This window comes from Balaenoptera physalus (assembly GCF_965194825.1).
Source record: "Balaenoptera physalus genome assembly, chromosome: 1".
In the NCBI taxonomy this organism is placed as follows: domain Eukaryota; kingdom Metazoa; phylum Chordata; class Mammalia; order Artiodactyla; family Balaenopteridae; genus Balaenoptera; species Balaenoptera physalus.
In genome coordinates, this window is record NC_138882.1 from 177,206,887 (window position 1) to 177,227,425 (window position 20,539).

The 20,539-nt window shown below is 39.0% G+C and overlaps 1 protein-coding gene and 1 pseudogene across 5 annotated transcripts in view; one reads left to right on the forward strand and one right to left on the reverse strand.

Annotated features, from left to right (window-relative positions):
* Positions 1 to 386: 386 nt before the first annotated feature.
* Positions 387 to 20,539, reverse strand: part of RCAN3 (RCAN family member 3) — a 40,663-nt gene continuing 20,510 nt past the window's right edge. For 2 of the 4 annotated variants that reach the window (XM_082464646.1, XM_082464645.1), the window contains 4 exons: positions 14,131 to 14,304; positions 12,910 to 13,081; positions 11,742 to 11,922; positions 387 to 657 (listed from right to left, as the gene is read on the reverse strand). In XM_082464646.1, coding sequence (XP_082320772.1) covers positions 486 to 657; positions 11,742 to 11,922; positions 12,910 to 13,081; positions 14,131 to 14,304 — 699 coding nt within the window. In that variant the 3' untranslated portion in view covers positions 387 to 485. The other 2 variants (XM_082464647.1, XM_082464648.1) reach the window with 2 other exon arrangements.
* On the forward strand, positions 14,388 to 17,793 carry LOC309662180 (junctional adhesion molecule B pseudogene; annotated as a pseudogene). The gene has a single exon. The product of its transcript is annotated as a junctional adhesion molecule B pseudogene (transcript).

A 20,539-nucleotide genomic window follows, 5' to 3' on the forward strand; every position in this document is an offset into this window, starting at 1 on the left:
GAAATCATTTGTGGTCTAATTACCCGCTCTGGGGCCAGGGGGCCTACTCAGATCTCTCAGGACAGAAGACTGTGTAATTTTCCATTAAAGATCTCAATTATTCAAAACACATGGAAGAAAGGCAGCACCAGGCCAAGAAATAACTTGATTACTTCTTTGAAGCAAAAGGAAATGGTGAATCTAGAGTCAAACCACATGCAATGCTTATCTGTAGCTCAGAGAACCATGAACGGTGGGTATATCTTTTTCCATCCATATGGGGGTACAGTTAATAAAGAATCTATGTAACTTACTTGGAGAAAGCATTAACATATACACATCTAGCATCAGAATAGGCATTCCTGACATTTTTCTGAAATATTTATCCTAAAAGGCAAATACCTCCAATAAAATCTGCATTTCACCTAAACAAATCACAGCAAAATGTTTTCTTCTAGAGCAATAATAAAGAAAAATAACATAAAAATTTTAAACTTAATGTAGAATCAAGGGAGGAAAGAGACTGAGGTATGTATTAGTAGTTTCTTAAAGTCTATATAAAGGTTATGTATGAAATAATGCCATTTGCAGCAACATGGATGGACCCAGAGATTGTCATACTGAGTGAAGTCAGACAGAGAAAGACAAATATCATGTGATATTGCTTTTATGTGGAATCTAAAAAAAGGGTACACATGAACTTATCTACAAAACAGAAACAGAGTTACAGATGTAGAAAATAAACTTACCGTTACCAGGGGGTAAGGGTGGGAGGAGAGAGAAGTTGGAAGACTGGTATTGACATATATACACTACTATATATAAAACAGATAACTAATAAGGACCTACTGTATAGCACAGGGAACTCTACTCAATACTCTGTAATGGCCTATATGGGAAAAGAATCTAAAAAAGAGTGGATATATGTATATGTGTAACAGAGTCACTTTGCTGTGCACCTGAAACTAACACAACGTTGTAAATCAACTATACTCCAATAAAAATTTTTTTAAAATATGAAATAATATGGGCCAACCATCACCTTGGCCAAGTGTCATAAAACACACCTCATCCCCACTCGATGGCTGTCAATAAAAAGTGGCATTTAAAAACACTGACAAAAAAAAAAAAAAGGTTATGTAAAGTCTAATAGTAAATCAGACTTCTCAGCTCCCAGCACATTATCATCATTGATCCATGCAGGAGGCCTCTTATGTATGTATATATGTGTTTAATGTCTTTTTATTTGTATATATTCTTGCATAGTGATTACTGTCTTTGTATTTTAATTTATGTAATGCAACTGTTATATACATCTCACTGACTCTCACTTTTGTCATTCAGCTGTTTTTTTTTGGGTTTTTATTTATTTATTTATTTATTTTATCTTTGGCTGTGCTGGGTCTTCGCTTCTGTGCGAGGGCCCTCTCCAGCTGCGGCGAGCGGGGGCCACTCTTCATCGCGCTGCGCGGGCCTCTCACCATCGCGGCCCCTCCCGCTGCGGAGCACGGGCTCCAGACGCGCAGGCTCAGCAGCTGTGGCTCACGGGCCCAATCGCTCCGCGGCACGTGGGATCCTCCCAGACCAGGGATCAAACCCGTGTCCCCTGCACTGGCAGGCAGACTCCCAACCACTGCGCCACCAGGGAAGCCCTCAGCTCTGTTTTTAAGACCCATCCATGCTGTTGTGTACATGGTTACTCTCTTGATGTGTAGTTCTCCAAAGTGTCAATTTCCCAGTTGGGGACACCAGTTTGCCTCCATAAATAATGGCACAATGAACATTTTCAAGACGTCTCCTTACGGACCTGCATGAGAACATCTTTGGGATACTCTTGGGATAGATATATCTCCAGGAGAACTGCTGAGTCAGAGACTTGGTTCTTTTTTTTTTTGGCCATACCACACGGCTTGTGGGATCTTAATTCCCCAATCAGGGATTGAACCCAGGCCCCTGCAGTGGGAGCGCAGAGTCCTAACCACTGGACCGGCAGGGAAGTCCCCAAGAGACTTTATTCCTACTGATATGACAAAGTACTACCAGCTAGTTCTTCAGAATAACAGTCTCCATTCCCACCAGTATTATATCAGGTTTCCTATATCCCCACCCTCTGGCTAGACTTGGCGTTATTTGCTTTTCACATTTTTGAGAATCCAATAGGTGTAAAGTGGGATCTTGTTTTAATTTACACTTATTGCTGGGTTGGAGTATCTCTTCATAGGCTCACTTTTTCCGTTTTTGTCAATGCTGTTTGTATCCTTTAGCCAGTTTTCCTATTGGGCTGCTTTTCCTTTTGATTTCCAAATTTTTATTAATCCCATGTTAGGATTGCAAGTATCTTCTCCCTATTGTCTGTCAACATTGGCCATGGCAGTCTTCACTGAACCTAAATCATTCATGTCAATGTAGTCAAATTATACTTACATTACAGCAATGCTTTTAAAGTTTTATGAAGTCTTTTCCAGTCTCTGGGTCACAATGGCATTCTCCTACAATTTGTTGTTACATTTATAGTTTTACATTCTACATTTAGGTCTTAAGTTCATCTGGAATCCATCTTTGTATGTGGTGTTTGATGGGAACCAATTTTTATTTACCTACATATGCTAAGCCAGTTTCCCCAACACCATTTACTAGACAATCCAGTCTTTCTCCATTTTTTTTTTTTATGATGGCACTTTAGGGTCTTCCCTGGTGCGCAGTGGTTAAGAATCCGCCTGCCAATGCAGGGGACATGGGTTCGAGCCCTGGTCCGGGAAGATCCCACATGCCGCGGAGCAACAAAGTCCAGGCACCACAACTACTGAGCGTGTGCTCTAGAGCCCGTGAACCACAACGACTGAAGCCTGCGCGCCTAGAGTCCGTGCTCCACAGCAAGAGAAGCCACCGCAATGAGAAGCCCACCCACAGCAACAAAGAGTGGACCCGCTCGCTGCAACTACAGAAAGCCCGCACACAGCAACGAAGACACAATGCAGCCAAAAATAAATAAATAAAATAAATTTATGATGGCACTTTATTGTATATTAAATTCTTATATGTACATGGGCTGGTCTCCATTACTTTTTTTTTTTACTTTATTTGCCAGTTCTTGTACCAATCTCATTTGACTTTTTGGTTAATATTTGGTAAGGCATATCTCCATTTATTTCTTTTTAAGGTTGTCTTATTTGTTTTGTTATTCTTCCATAAAAACATTTTAGAATAAGCTTAATGAGTTTATTATAAAAATAGAGCTGGAATTTTGACAGAGACTTCACTAAATTTATAGGTTAATTTGGAGAAAATCTGACATTCCTAAAATATTGCTACCCCATTTAAAAGCATTACTTAGATAATTAACCATATTCTTATTAGACTTTGAAAGTTTTTTCCACTGATGTTCTGTTGCAATTATGAATGGCATCTTATTATTATTATTTTTAAAATAAATTTATTTATTTATTTATTTATGGCTGCGTTGGGTCTTCGTTGCTGTGCATGGGCTTTCTCTGGTTGCAGCGAGCAGGGGCTACTCTTCGTTGCGGTGTGCGGGCTTCTCACTGCGGTAGCTTCTCTTTGTTGTGGAGCACGGGCTCTAGGCGCATGGGCTTTAGTAGTTGTGGCACGTGGGCTCAGTATAGTTGTGGCTCGCGGGCTCTAGAGCTCAGGCTCAGTATATGTGGCGCATGTGCTTAGTTGCTCCGCGGCATGTGGGACCTTCCCGGTCCAGGGTTCGAACCCGTGTCCCCTGCATTGGCCCGAATGGTATCTTATTGCTTACAGTTTGGCTATTGATAGTGGAAGGAAATGCTACCAATTTTTCTAAGTAATTCTTATATTTGGCAACTTTGCTGTACCTCCTTAGAGAGTCTAATAATCACATTGGTTTTTCCATTCATTAAACCAGGAAGGCTCCTTCTGATGCCCCAATCTAATAATACTCTTGTTTAGAGAAATTAATAAAGGAATTTTAATTTGCAAACCTATCCTTTAACTGATTAAGTTAAAGTCAGGATTTCAGTAGCAAGTTTCTCTAAATGTTCTTTGCACACCAGTGCAATGAAACACTTCTGGGCAAAATGGCTCCATAGTTTATTAGACTTGATAAGTACAGTATTATCCTCTTGGAGACTCAGAATGTGCAAATTTAAAAGTTCCTAGAAGTGGGACTTCCACAGTGGCGCAGTGGTTAAGAATCCGCCTGCCAGTGAGGGGACACAGGTTCAAGCCCTGGTCTGGGAAGATCCCGCATGCCGTGGAGCAACTAAGCCTGTGTGCCACAACTACTGAGCCTGCGCTCTAGAGCCTGCGAGCCACAACTACTGAGCCCACGCGACACAACTACTGAAGCCTGTGCACATAAAGCCCGTGCTCTGCAACGAAGAGCAGCCCCTGCTCGCTGCAACTAGAGAAAGCCCGTGCACAGCAACGAAGATCCAACACAGCCAAAAATAAATAAATAAATAACATGCTTGATGAAAAAAAGAAGTTCCTAGAAGCACTGCAATATAGAAGCTGTTTAACTTTTCCAAATATTTCAGACCACAAACTTTTCCCAAATATATAACGAATTTTGATACACCTTATTTAAATACCTAATCCATGAATTACTTATATTTATACCTTCTATGTCTCAGAAGACCAGGGGAAGTTTGGCAAGATTTGAGATCTTTCCTATGAGCTTAAGAATTTAAATCTTTTTTCTTTCTAGATTGGAACCATATTTTGATGCGTTCAAAGGATAGTGGGTTACTGCTCACTCCCCGTATCTGTTCCAACATGTTTCTTGGTGATAATAGGACCCCGATACACACATTGTTGAATCTAACTTTTAAGTCAGTCTATTTTTTCTCTTTTTTAAAATCTTTTATCTCAGTCTAATTTTATGAGGTAAATTACTTAAACCTTTATTCTTGTATTTTCTATCCTGCATTAAAAGAGTGTTTTACCTTTAGGTTATTTGCAGTGGTTTTCCAACTTGCTGTTTCAGCCAAGGAATCCTTAGCTCCAGTGAGATCTTATTTTAAGGCCATTATGTGCAACACATTAGAGTGAAGAGTGCCAGGCCCCGGTCACCTGGAGGCTCAGCGCCACCTGGAGGCCGCTCCCCAGAACACAGCTTCAAAAGCATGTGTGACAATGGCAACGTCCCCAACTCTGGCTTAGTTCTTTAAAAACAAAGAAAAACACTAATAATTTTAAGAACCTCTGAATCGTGATACGTCTTCTCCTGAAAAATTAAGGATTTCAGTTTAACAGAGTAGGAGAGTGTGGTAGAAAGAACCTGGGACGGGCAAGAAACTGAGATTTTAGTCCCAGGTGGCCTACCATCCAGATGTGTGAACCTGGCAATGTCTCTTGGGCCGTTTGCTTGTAAAGGTGTGAGTGGGGAGCATGGGGGCAGGGGTGTGCAGGCTGCTGAAATAGATCCCTGTGGAGTGCTCTGAACTGTTCCATGAGCTCTCACAGGGGCTGGAGGGGACTGTGGGTCCCCATTCTCCCCACCCCCTGCCTCCCTTCAAAAGGAGCAGCTCTGTTTACTTTTGTTTTTGGTAATCACTTTTACACTGGGATTTACATAAGACTTTTTCTGAACAAAGAGCAGAGTTCAACAGCTTAAAACTGGTGTGTGTGTGTATATATATATATATATATATATAAAATCACTGTACTAGGTAACCTCTACAGTCATTTTTAGCTTCAACATTTTGATTTGGAGATTTTTTTTTTTTTTTTTTTAACCAAGACAGAAAATAAGCCTTTAACGAGTAAATCAAATTTTTGGGGGGCCACACCCCGTGGCTTGTGGACCAGGGATTGAACCCAGGCCCTCGGCACTGAGAGTGCAGAGTCCAACCAATGGACCGCCAGGGAATTCCCAGAGCAAATCATTTTTAACTGAGGAACAAACCAGGGTAAAAAGCTTTTCTTGGTGACGAACGCAAACCAGAGTCAGCGGTGAGTCACCACCTTTAACTTGGGCACAAACACAGCACTAATGTCCAGCTGGGATCTAGTTAAAGAATCAAACATAATATTTCACTTTTCTGTCTTTTGTGTTATTACCTAAATGTGATACTTATTGAAAATACTACTAAGAAAACTCAGTTCAAAGGATTAAAAAAAAAACTAGCTTTATTAGCTTTAAAAACAAAACTGTTACAATTAATCACAAAGACTCCCCCCCAAATTACATTCTGCTTTTATCACCTTGATAGGAGGAGGAATGTTTAAATGTCCTCAAAATACAGAAGAGCCAAAGTTGACAAATAACAAAGCACTACAAACTACGAATTGCCACTTCAAACACACTAAAATGTGGAATACACACGTGAATTACTGACCAGCTTTTTGAAGTACAATAATATTCACTACAGTCGATAGTACCAGAAAGGTAACGTGCCCCAAAATGTAACACAAGATCACACATGTGTTCAGATAAAATAACAAATTCAACTCCTGGGTTCAGTTAACAGAGAAGTGAAATGGTGGAGAAACGTTTCTTAAACTTGGAGGATATGCATAATACAGCAGGAATGAAATCACGGGCGCCCCGACTTGGCTGAGAAACCAGTGGGAAGAGTATGGCACAATAACAGGATTAGCCACCTTCATCTCTCCTCAGTCCCCAATTTGAGTTAGGAAGATTTGGGACTACGCAGAAAACAATACAGAAAAACACATATTAGCTGCATAGATATATATCTTCCCTTACGGCAAGAATGGACATTCAGTCAAAGCTACGCTGGAGTTCCAAGCGCCTGCAGAACGTGGTTTTGTTTCAAAAGGAAATGCAGGTTTACAAGATGGACCACATGGCTGATTTAGTAAAAGGCCTTTAAACTTTTGTTTAAATGGACAGAGACACTTTGACTCAGTCCAAGGTTAGTTCTTAACCCTAGCTGGAAACTTCTATTTTGAACTTGACCATTTTTATAATTTTTTTTGGTCAGTGAACCTAGGAGTTGTTGCAAATTTCAGTGGCTTTGTTACTTGTATATTTGATAATAATAATAACACTCTACAAATTTTTACAATTTCCCCCGATTCATGATATTTTTTGAATTTTATTTATTTTTTATACAGCAGATTCTTATTAGTTATCCATTTTATACACATCAGTGTATACACGTCAATCCCAATCTCCCAATTCATCTCCCCCCACTTTCCCCCCTTGGTGTCCATACGTTTGTTCTCTACATCTGGGTCTCTCTTTCTGCCCTGCAAACTGGTTCATCTGTACCATGCAATTTAAAAAAACTGCATTCCAATGAAGATGTTCTGGCTGACCCCACTTCAAAGGAAGTTTAAAAAACAGGTTATTTATCAAATTGTTGGACAAGGTTCACAAATCTTACTCTTTAAATTTATTTAACCTTTTAAAAGGCGAGTTTCTACAACATGGACTTACCTCCTCAGCTAGGAGGCAACTACTTCTCCAAGTCTTTAGTTTCTTTATATTGTCACACTTATTGTCAGTAATTTATTTCCCTTCCTACAGGAAGATATAAATGAAAGTGTGCCAAGAAGAGAAAGACTGACCAAGCTCACCTGTAGGGCAGGTATGAAGTACACAACTCTGGAGAAAAGAGAGAGATCCAGCAGACAGTGAGCCTGAAGAACCAAAGAATTTTGTACCTTTTCCAACGCTTAATTAGGTGTGAGATTTTCCCTTTTACAAATGAAGCCATAGTCTGTAAGAGTCTATATAGAAACCTGAAGCACAGGTCAGCCTTCAATCTTTAACAGAACTCCATCTTACAAGCACTGAGGGAGCGTGCCATTCCACTGCAAGCTCTTTTCAAATCTTATTAGATCTCGTTCTGCTTCAAGAGAGACACATCTCAAGTATGCCTATTTATATTTTAATCTCATTACTATGAAATCTAGGAAAGCCCACATATTGATAAAATGTCAACACAATTCCTTGCTACCAAGATAAAACACTATTTAAGTAGATTCCAAACCCAATGGTACAATGACAACAAAGACACAAAACACGGAACATCGAATTCATTCATTAAAATTATGAAGTCACTGACTTCATCAGATAAGATTTTTCTTATTCATTGTATCCCATCAGGGGAAAAGGAATTTTTTCCCTTTTGTTTGTTTGTTTCTTTTCTTATGACTGGGATTCACTGCCTCTGAGTGTCTTTAAGAGGCTAAGGTGAGAAAAACTAGAGAAGGCCCTAGCTTGGGAGTTGGGACTGCCAATTCTAGAACCAGGGCTGCCTTCTGTGGGCTTCACAGCAAGTCACAGCTCCTGTTTTCTAATCTGAGTAACACGAAGAGTAGATTATGATTTCCAAAGTCATCTTCAGCTCTGTAATTGCGATTCTGAGAAATCAAATCTTTTCACTTTATATCACAACTTTTTTTTTTTGCTCTGCTGCACGGCATGCGGGATCTTAGTTCCCTGACCAGGGATCGAACCCATGCCCCCTGCAGTGGAAGCACGGAGTCCTAACCACTGGACCACCAGGGAATTCCCTATATCACAACATTTTAAAAAGACAGAATTATTGTGAGTGGGAAACAAAAACAACCGTATTCTAGAATGAAAGTGCTAACCTGACTCTATCTCCTGGCATCTCTTTGATTTGAACATCCCGTAAACCACAATGTTTATCTAAACTTCTATGTTATAAACAACAAGGTCCTACTGCACAGCACAGGGAACTATATTTAATATCCTGAGATAAACCATAACGGAAAAGAATATAAAAAAGAATATATATATATATATGTATAACTGAATCACTCTGCTGTATGGCAGAAATTAACAAAACATTGCAAATCAACTAAACTTCAATTTAAAAAAAAAACCTTTATGTTGAACTTAGAAGTTCCCAGGAGCTGTTATTTGGCTCTTAATTACTGATAGGTTTTAGTGTATAATATTTTGGTGAAGGAGAATGTGAAAAGACTAGTTTGCTTTCACCTGGTTTTCAGCTCTCCAAGGCAAGGGAACTGTTCTTACCATTTCTGCTTCTTAGCACCTTAAACTAGTAGATGCTCACGGGGCGTACACTTTTAAATAGATTAACTTCCGGTTTCATCCGCTCGGTAAATTGAAAGAACCTAGACCATAAGAGCCCATGCATTACAGGTTCTGTCGACTATTTTTATTGTCGTACGATTTTCTTATCCTTTGCAAATGTTTTTTCCTAACAAAAAGCATTATCTTCTTTCCTCATAACTGTCTAAATAAATTGATTCCCAAGAAGAGGTTATCATTTCTAAAGAAAACATAGCTACTACACTATCAGTTAAATCTAAGCAATGACTCAATTTCAAAGAAGAAGAAGTAGATAAACTTATTAGAAGGTACTTAAAAAAGAAAAAGATGCATGAGACTTATCTCTCACAAGATGGATACATGAACTGGATACAAAATAGCCAAAAAAAGACAGAGCTCATAATACCTGGGGAGATCCTGGTTGATTTCACAATATTTAAAAGTCAATGGGAGGGAATTCCCTGGCGATCCAGTGGTTAGGACTTGGTGCTTTCACTGCTGAGGGCTTGGGTTCTATCCCTGGTCAAGGCCCCATAAGTCGTGGGGCATGGCCAAAACTTAAAAAAAAAAAAGTTAATGGGCATATAGTAGTTTTTGTTTTAGAGTTCATCTTGTGGAAACATTATACTAGAAAGAATGAAAATATTAATGTTTTCCGTTCGGAAAAGTTTAATATATATTAAATAATTATATATTAAATAAAAATATATATTACTTAATATATATTTAATTTTGGTTTAAGTTTTTCTTCAATTTATTCAACACTGGAAAAAAAGAAAGAAAAGAGAAAAAGAAATATTCAGGTAATTTGCATTGTTTGACTTTAAAAGACAGTTTTTTTTGTTTTTTGTTTTTTTTTTTTTTAAAGACAGTTTTAAGTTAGGGATAGAATATTCTTTAATTGGAAGGTAGAGCATGAAAGCCAAGCCAAACAATAAAACATCATGACTTTTGACCACTTAGAAAATTATGGCAAATAAATATTATCTAAAAGGAAATTCAAAAATTCCCAAATGTTGAAAATACATACATTTCCTGACTTAGGGTCTGTCCTGCAATGCTAAGTTAGTACACCCAGATAAGATGAAAAAGTGACAAAATGCTGAATTTAGAACTGCAAAGTAAATTTATTAAGTGGCTGCCAGTTAAACTGCCAAATAATGAGTTTAATAAACTGTTTACAGAATCACAAGTTTCAACTGAATTTACACTGAGGCTTACCAGTGGTGGATATATACAAATAGAAGAGTTGATCATCTCAGAGTATCTGAGGGCAAGGAAAATATAGAAAACTTTTATTTTTTGCAATAAAGTTTATGTCCTTAGAAATAAATTCTACCATAATAAGAACATGTAGACCACAGAAACACATTACCAAAAATGCATAGACAGCACAGTCTGAATTTCTGCATTTTTCTTTCTTTGTTGTGGCAGCCATATTGGTTTATTAGTCCAAACTCACACGTCCCTGCACAGACACACCAGGGAACCCCAGACACTTGCCATACAAAGAAAACCTCAGAGTGGCCAGAGATTCAGCAGAGCCACGTGACCTGAAGCAAAGCATTCTTAGTTTTGATGCTTTTCTACAAAAGGGACCTCAAAGTCCAAATGGACCACAAAGAGTTAAGAAGATGTCTGCTCCTACCTTAGCAGGTTCAACGATACACTCTGAAACACAAGTAGGAAACACTTCTATTTTAGGGGAAAATGTCAACTGGCAGCCAGGGTAAAAACACTTCACCCAAAAGAAAGTCCAATTAACAAAACGATCTCCATCTGCCCCATCTTTCCCTAATTCACAGAAAAAAAATGTGTGTGACTTTCCTTTCAAATCAAACTGAAAAATGTTTAAATGGACAATGTAAAAATGGAAAATCTTATCATGACCTTTTCTAATTCAAAGCCTATGAATGATGACACACAAATACGCACAACAAAAACTCAACTGGTGGTTGAAGACAGTCCGAGCTACAGGCCAGGACGTGGTCACAAATGGTAGAGTGCAGTGGCCACCTGAGGTCACAGTCATCAAGCTCACAAGGGATACGTCCTGCCTTCCAAAGCAACAGCTCTGTGTCCGGGAGGGATGGCACATCAGAAACTGGGGTCTGTGTATCACTTTCGGGATGAGGACAATGTGCATATAGATTTGGATCCCTTGATTCTGAGAGTCAAAGGGAATTGGGCATTTCTTCCCCAAAGTTAAGGAAAAAACACTTGAGAAAAATGATTTTCTATGAATTATTCTCTATGTCAGGTTTCTTTCTGTGCAAAAAATTCCATGTATATTGAAGAGCAATGAACCTTTGACCAATAGATTAGTTGGAAGCCAATAGACCATTACAAAAAAACCCCGTACTACATTATTAAAATTGTAAGATTATTTTTAAGTTCTTAAAAATGGTACTGCACTCAGTGACTAGAGTTTTCATTTTGGGGTACCCCATGCTATACGGAAGCAGGGAAATCAACGTTGCTGGAGGGAGCCATTCTCCTAATTTGCTATTGTTAAAAATGGTCAAGAGTTGCCACACGTTGGGGGCTAATCCTTTCATTTAACGTGCTGCTCAGAGCATCAGTTAAAATTTTGAACAGGTAAACCCGGCTGCTACTCTGTACTCCCCTGTCCCCAGGGCAGGCGCTCTGTTCCCTCCTGTCCTCGTCTCGGCTGAGCAGCGGTCACGGTCACGGGCAGGCATGTCCCCGCCACCCCAGCCCAGGTGGCAGCAGCCTCGCCCCACAATCAAAGCCTCACAGTGTGCAGTCGAAGGCCCGGGGCTTGCTCGGTGCTGCAGTCAGAGGTTCAGGGCGCCTTGTCTGGGTGATTTTCTGTTTGGGAGTTTTTGTTTCCTCTTCCTCTTCAGTTTCACTTTCACAGACATGAACCACCACGCTCGGTGTTGACTCGGTTCCCGCGTGAAGTTCGTATTTCTCTCCTGTGGAGGTAAACAGCAAAGGAAGGGTTCTGTCCCTTGAAACTTCTTGCTCTACTCATATTTTCATTGCTCATTATTGGTTTTTCAATCTTTAAATCCTATGTTAGAGAACTTCATCTTGTTATGGCATTAGAGAATTGATGCTTTAAGGTTCTTAAAAAGTTTTGGCATTTTAAGACATTAGCTAGTAAGGAGGTCTTGGGGATTAAAATGTAAGTGCTAATTACTGTTCTATGAATAACACAAGTACATCTGCTTAATTTCATAACGGTTTCTGGTTCTCCCTTGGTAGACACCTGTAAGGTTCCGGGCAGCAACAGCAATCTCGTTATTATAGGACCTCAGAGATCCAAGATACAGCTCTGATGTCTAAAAACAACAGCTAGCCATTTCCCCTCAAAATGCCTTTTGTATCCCCTATAAAAGACATAACATCATCTTAGGTGGACAACTTGTATGAACAACAATGGCATCGATTTCTTATATTGTTTTAAAGGAATGAGAGAGAGAGAGAAATAAAAGAGAAGGAAAAGAAGAAATGAAAAATAAATACAGGAGAAGAATCTGGAAGGGATGATTTGGTATCACCACCAATTCCCTGATATACTAGTCAATGTGACATCTGTCTGCTATTTTGATGGCAACTAATACTCACTAACAACTTGTTATATACTAGAATTTATAGCGGTAAAAACCGCAGTTAGATTAATTATTACATATATATCATGTAATCCTTATAACCACGTTGAAAGGTAGCTATTATGATCCCTATTTTAGATGAGAAAACAGAGGCTCAGAAAATTGAAGCTAAGTAACTTGCTCAAGATCACAAAGTTAACAAATGCTAGAATTTGAACCCAGGTTTGTGTGACTTTATCCTCCATGCTGACCATGTTGTTACTAGTTGGCTAGAACACAAATTGCTGAATACAGTCTTTAATACAAAAGTTTTTTGGGAATAAAATAGGAGAGATAGAAGTTTGTTACCTGGTCCCAATTTGGAAACAGCACAGAGTAAATCATAATTTATAACAGGCATCGCGTCTTCCCCCTGCTTCCACCCCACTGGAGGCGACGCAGGAGGGGAGATGAGGAACTGTTTGACCGGCTGCGGGGGCAGTAAATACGATTTGTCCTGTGTTTCGCTGGACATCTGTACCTGCAGGGAGGGAGATGTTCAAAATTTGACTGGACTATTTTTTTCACTTTCATCTTTACATTAACTGTAACATCTCTTGGGAGAACATCTCCTGGGAGAAAATTTTTAAAAATTAAAAATTTCTCTTTAACAGTACATCTCCCAGTGGCTGGGTCAGGGTCTGTGCCTGTCTGGTTCACCACTGAACACTCAGTGCACAGCACAGAGCATTATGTGCTCAATAAATATTAGTTGACTAGAAAAATAAATTGGTGAAGAGATGAATGAACAATGAATGGTACTAAGCACTGAATACCAGTTTTAGAAGAGATTAGGTTATACCATCTCCATCAATTCCACCAAGAAAAGTCCAAATATGGGTTTCATTTGGAGTATGAGATGACAAACCCCTTAATTTTTTTTTTTTACTTTGAAAGCTAAGACCAAGGGAAAAAATGCTGTGTTGAAAATAAAACAGTGCCCTTAACACACATCATCTAATGCCTTTATTTCACTAATTCTTCCGAGAAATAAGCATAGCCAATTCTTGGCAACCCAGAGGATCCTTTTCAATTCCAAAGTCTAAAACAGTCTTTCCGTATGTGCCATGCCTCCTCCCTGCTCACCCCATTTTCAGAGGGGTGCCTCATATGAATCACAGCGCACGGAAATGATTCCAGAGACTACTTTCTCACTTCTTCCAAGGATGTCCCAGCACGAGTGCCATTCTAGATGCACAGGAGAAAAGTTAATTCACTGACCTTAAGGTGTTAGGGCTTAACCTTCTCAACCCCAGTTGAGAAAAGCTGCCAGAAAAATGAATTCCTTAAACTGAATAAAAAAGAGGTTGAAACTCTTTTCATGTTTAAACAAAACAAAGTTAGGACGGCAAATATGCTTAATAAATAAATGTATGTATCTGTAAAATAAAGGAAAAAATATTTTTCTCCTTGGGGATTGTTCATATCAAAGACCTCTGGCATAATAATAGAGAAAATGGAGAACTGACAGTTATTTCTGGATGGAGGAAAACAAGTTTAGAGAACACTGCCGTCTGCACCATGAAGTACCTGTGCGAAATACAGCTTCAGCTTCTTCCCGTTGAAGTCTGTCTCGTGGAGTTCTATTCGAGCCCGTGCTGCTGCTTCAGGTTTGCTGAAATTTATTCGGACTCTTCTAAAGCTTTTAAACAGCTGAAACGTAACTTGGTCATCATAGACGGTGAAAAGTGCTTCAAATCTCTCCTACAAATCGAGGGGCAGCCAGGCAGAGAGAATGCGGGCGAGGGGAGAAACGAAAAACCTTTACCAAGAGGAAATTTAAGTCATTAAACATAATTAATGGGATAGAACTCATTATAATTTGCCTTTTTCCCCAAAAAAGCATTTTTTTCTTGTAGGTATACAAGAACAGGTATCCTGTTAATCATATGCTAAATTCTGCAGTTTGCACTTATTCTAAAAATAACCTTATTAAATATAGTGTAGATTCATATTATAAAATCAAATGTAAAGTATTATAAAATAAATGTAAGGTATAAAAATCATAAAAACATTCCCAATTATAGAACAAAAACATTACTATCATTTTGAAGTCCGCAGTGTGCCAGAGTTTCTACCCCCATCCTATTCCTTTCCTGCTTCAAAGTAACCATTTTCTGGAATTTTGTGCTTATCTTTCCCTTGCTTTTCTTTATAGTTTTACAACATTTATATGGATCCTTAAATATTGAATCATTTTGCACATATTCCTCTGTAACTTGCTTTTTGTTCCTAAGATTCTTCCTTGTTGCTGTGTGTAACTAACTGTGAGCCATCCTTTTCATGACTGTATAGTATTCCATTGTAGAGCCATACCACAATTCCTCTAGTGCTGCTGGAATCTGAACTGCCTCCAGTTTTTGCTACTACAGTGCTGCTATGAACATTCTTGGTACCATAAGCATGAGTTTCTCTGAAGTGCAATCCCTGGGCCTTAGCACTGGCACATCTTTAACTTTAGCAGATGTTGCCAAATAGTTTTCCAAAGAGTTTATATCAGTTTACTCTCTAAGAGTGAATGTGTGTTCTGGTTGCATCATATCTATGCCAACATTTGATAAAGACCTTTAAATTTTTATCAATGTGAAGTAGGGAATATGAAATGGGCTCTAATTTTGGTTATAATTCACATTTCTCTGAATAATAAAGAGGTTGAACCTCTTTTCATGTTTACTGGCCATTTGGGGCTCCTCTTAATGTGATGTATCTGTTCATATCTTTTGTCGATTTTTCTATTGGGTTGTCCTTTTTTATTGAGTCATGGGAATTCTATCGAGATACTAATTCTTTGTCAATTATAGGTACCATAAATATTAAAATTTGAACATTACTAAATGTATCCACTTTTTCCTTTTGTGTTGTGTCTTGAGAAATCCTTCTGCACTCTGAGATCACAATGATGTTCTCCCGGATTGTCTTCTCAAAGTTTTATGGTTTTACCTTTCATGTTTAAGTCCTTACTTTACATAAAACAGATGTGTATGAGGTGCCCCCCCCTCACCCCAGTAACCACTATCTCTTTTTCTATCACTCTAGATTAGACTGTATTTTTTAGCATTTTATATAAATGTACTTTTGGTGGGGGGCGGGGGGGAGAGGTCCAGGTGTATTCCCTGAGCATAATCATTTTGAGATTCGTATTACTGGGTTTTTTGTGGTCCTTTTTATTGTCAAGTAGAATTCCACTGTAAGGATGTTTACCCATGTACCTGCTGATGGGCATTTGGGCTGTTTCTAGTTTTGGACTATTAGGTATAAGGCTGCTATGAACATTCATGTACAGATTTTGAGTAGATATATGATTTTATTTCTTTTGGGTGAATACCTAAGAGTGGAATTGCTGAATTGTATGACAAGTATATGATCAACTTTTCAGAAACTGATTTTCAAAGTGATTGTACCATTTTACATTTACACCAACAGTGTATAAGAGTTCTAGCTGTTCCACATTCTCACCAACATTTGGTATGGTCAGTCTTTTTAACTTCAGCCATTGTACTGGGATACAGTATTATCTCACTGTAGTTTTAATTCACATTTCCCTAATGACTACTGATACTGAGCACCTTTTCCTAAGTTTATTTGCCATCTCTATAACTTCTTGGGTCAAGTGTCTATTCCAATCTTTTCCCACTTTTAACTTGGGCTATCTTTCTTATTAAGTTGTAAGAGTTCTTTTATGTATTCTATATAGAAGCCCTTTGTCAAGTCTATGTCTTTCAAATATTGTCCTTGCTTTCCTTTTTCATTTTGAAAGAGTACCTTTTGAAAAGCAAGTTTTTTTGTTTTGTTTTTTTGTTTTTTGTTTTTGGATGAAGTGTTGACTCCATGTGTTGATTTTAAAAAAAACCTTTGTGCTTTTTCAGGGAGATCAGCTCGGTGCTTTGTGACCACCTAGAGGGGTGGGATAGGGAGGGTGAGAGGGAGGGAGACACAAGAGGGAAGAGATATGGGGATATATGTATATGTATAGCTGATTCACTTTGTTATAAAGCAGAAACTAACACACCACTGTAAAGCAATTATACTCCAAAAAAGATGTTAAAAAAAAAAAGAGAAATGTATCAAGTATAAATGCACATAACTATAAAAAATAAAGACAATATATAACTTTAAAAAAACCCCACAAGTTCAGTGCCCCCGCCCCCCACCCCGGGCTGCCTCCCTCGCTCCCGCCGCCGGGCCCTCGGCTTCCGAGGAGCCGGCAGCTCCCGACCCTGCGAAGATGGCGAGGAGGAGCCGCCACCGCCTCCTCCTGCTGCTGCTGCGCTACCTGGTGGTCGCCCTGGACTATCATAAGGCCTATGGATTCTCTGCCTCAAAAGATAATCAAGTAGTTAATCAAGTAGTCACAGCAATAGAGTATCAAGAGGTTATTTTAGCCTGCAAATATCCAAAGAAGACCATTTCCTCCAGATTGGAGTGGAAGAAACTGGGGCACAGTGTCTCCTTTGTCTACTATCAACAGGCTCTTCAAGGAGATTTTAAAGATCGAGCTGAGATGATAGATTTCAGCATACGGATCAAAAATGTTACGAGAAATGATGCCGGGAAATATCGTTGTGAAGTTAGTGCCCCATCTGAACAAGGTCAAAACCTGGAAGAGGATACACTCACTCTAGAAGTATTAGTGGCTCCGGCAGTTCCATCATGTGAAGTACCCAGTTCTGCACTGCGTGGAACTGTGGTGGAGTTGCGATGTCAGGACAAAGAAGGCAACCCGGCTCCTGAATACACGTGGTTTAAGGATGGCATCCGTTTGCTAGAGAATCCAAAACTTGGCTCCCCAAGTGCCAACAGCTCATACACAATGAATACAAAATCTGGAACTCTGCAATTTAATACTGTTTCAAAACTGGACAGTGGAGAATATTCCTGCGAAGTCCGTAATTCTGCTGGACATCGCAGGTGTCCTGGGAAACGAATGCAAGTAGATGATCGCAACATAAGTGGCGTCACAGCAGCTGTAGTAGTTGTGGCCTTAGTGATTTCTGTCTGTGGCCTTGGTGTGTGCTATGCTCAGAGGAAAGGCTACTTTTCAAAAGAAACCTCCTTCCAGAAGAGTAGTTCTGCATCTAAAGCCACTGCAATGAGTGAAAATGATTTCAAGCACACAAAATCCTTAAAAGAAGTCCACCTTTGCGATGCACCAAAACCACAATTGTTGCACTATTAAAAGATTATAAAACTCTGCTTTGTCTTACATTTGCAAAGAGGTACATGAGGAGGTGAAATTGGTGTTTCATTATAATCTTTATGACTGCTACATCACTTGAAATTTTTATTTTACACAAATAGTTTTGTCAGCAGCTAAAATACAGTCTGGCTTCTTGTGTCTGGACAAAGTTAAAGGAGTCAAAATACTATGTAATATTCTGGGGCTTGTGAAATGTTCAATATCGTAACTTCTAGAGTAAGTTACTAAAAATATATCATACTGGTTGTGAAATTAATCCGCAGAGCATGAAAATATAAGCTGTATGCACCCTCTGTGCAAGAGTCTGATTTAGAGGGTTCAGAAAATACTCTGACAGATGCAAAAGGAACCTCTGGTCTCATTTCTCCCAGAATCCTCCTTTTCCCCCTAATACAATGCTTATTCTGTTGCTCATTTATCACTAATATATTCACAGAAGGGAAGTGGCAGGAAGGGTCTTATACCCAAGGATTTGTACTTTTTGTTTACTTTCATGTCTGAGAACCAAAAGCAACATGAAGAAAAACACCTAAGGACCAGAGCTCACTCACCTGGTGTGTGTCATTGACTTCTTCATTAAACATCTTTCTGAGAGTTAAGCACAAACCCAAGTGTCTTACTTCACCCCCAGAGCTGCTTGTTGCTATTTCCTTCCCCTAAGACCCCTCTGAAGAGGATCAGTGACTTTGACATCAGAACTCGCATTGGAACCAACACACATAACCCTACAGATACTTGTCCCTGCGTGATGGTGACTTCACATCTTTCTGTCTATAAAAATCGTGCAGTGAAATTTTGCATTGGGCCGAGTCCCTTGCTGTTACGGCCAGTGGTTTTCCAACCCTGCTTATGGCAAAGTCAGCGATATGGAGGGGAGGAGTGGCTGCCTGACAAGTAAAACGAGATGAAACAGCTCAGTGTGGCTCCTGGCACCTGGTGCTACGCTTGATACATAGAAAACACAGGAGAAATGAAATGAAAAATGGGTCCGATCATCTGGTTTCTAAACTGATAGATCAAAAAGACCTCCAGCTAGTGTTACGAAGTGAAAATTCCAATGATGCATGCAATAGGGAGAGTAATTAGACTGTGTTAAAAGCATAATCATCCAGAACTTTTGATTATTCGTTTCATATTGAAAAGACAATATGGCTAGGGCACTTCCAGTTCCAGGCAAATCTAGACGAAAAGGTCCCTCACTACCTTTGACAACGTTGAACATGGTTAAACTGCTTTTAAAGGAGTCCACTCTTTTTGCCCAATAGGCGGAGCATATCGCCAGGATCCACAGGATAGACAACTGGATTAAGTACTCACGAAGTGCCGAATATGTGCCTGGACACCAGGTCACTGGGAAGATGCCTGTTGTCACACTGCCCCCACTTGTCTGTGACATTCAGTGATTCTCACCAGACCCCTTCCAACAGTTTCCGTAAAGGGCCTGGTAGTAGATATTTTAAAACATGTAGGCCATATGGTCCCTGCTATAACTGCCTGTACTGTACTCAACTCTGCCATTTTTCATGTCATTGTATTGTAGCATGAAAGCAGCCACAGACAATACTTTTAAAATGGTCATGTTTGTGTTCTTAAAACAGCAGGCACAGACAGGATCTGGCCCACATGCATAGTTTCCCAACTCTCGGTGGTGAAGCATGAAAAGAAAAAAAACAAAAAACTATCATTATAATTCTTAGAACATTTTGATTTTGTTTTCGTGAAGTAAAATTGTGTTTTATAAAGGTTAGGGCATTAGTATCTTTAATAGCAAGTTTTGTTTTGTTTTAATTATTATCATTGTAACTAGATTTATTTTTACTTGGGGGTTTAACCTAACTAAATCTGGAACAACTGTTTTTCAATACAGCCTTGCAAAAAACTTCATCTCACAGGTGGTGTTGTTTGATTAAAGTCTACATTAATTAAAAAAAAAAACCCACAAAAAACCTTTGTGCTTTTTGTGTCATATTTAGGAAATCTCAGCCATACCCAAGGTCACTAAGATTTTCTCCTATGCTTTCTTGTAGATGTTTTATAGCTTAGTTCTTACGTTTAGGTCTATGATCCACTTCAAGTTAATTTTTGTATGTGAGACAAGGGTCAAAGTTCATTTTTTATCCCATATGGCTATCCCTTTGTTCCAGCACCCATTGTTGAAATGAATATCCTTTCCCCTGTGCACTGAAAACTATAAGACGTAGTTTGAAAAAATTTAAAGACCCATATAAGTGGAGAGATATGACTCTTCTCCTTGGGGAATCACCTTTCTGACACTACTGGCTCTCTCCATGTATGTTTATTCCCTATTTCATTAATTCCTGCTCTTTATTCTTTTCTTTGAGTTTTGTTTCTATCACCTTAAGATGGATGCTTACTCCATTAGTTTTTCAACTTTTCTCATTTTTAATATGAGCATTTTAAAAATATACATTTCTCAGTATTACTTTAGCTGTCCCCACGCGTTTTAATATATATTATTTTCACTATCATTTGATTCTAAATACTTTAGTCTAATTTCCATTATGATTCTTCCTTGTCTCATGAATTGTTTAGATGTTTCTTAAATTTCAAATAAATTTCAGGGAGGTTCAGGTTCAGCTTGAACTTCACATCCAGCCTCAGGCTTCTATTGGAGTAGAGAGAACTGCACGTGCCAGCCTGTAGATGGTCCGATGGCCCCGTCAGGGACAATGTCGTCCACATGGTGGTATCTCTCCTGTGACTTCAGTGACCGAGCACTGG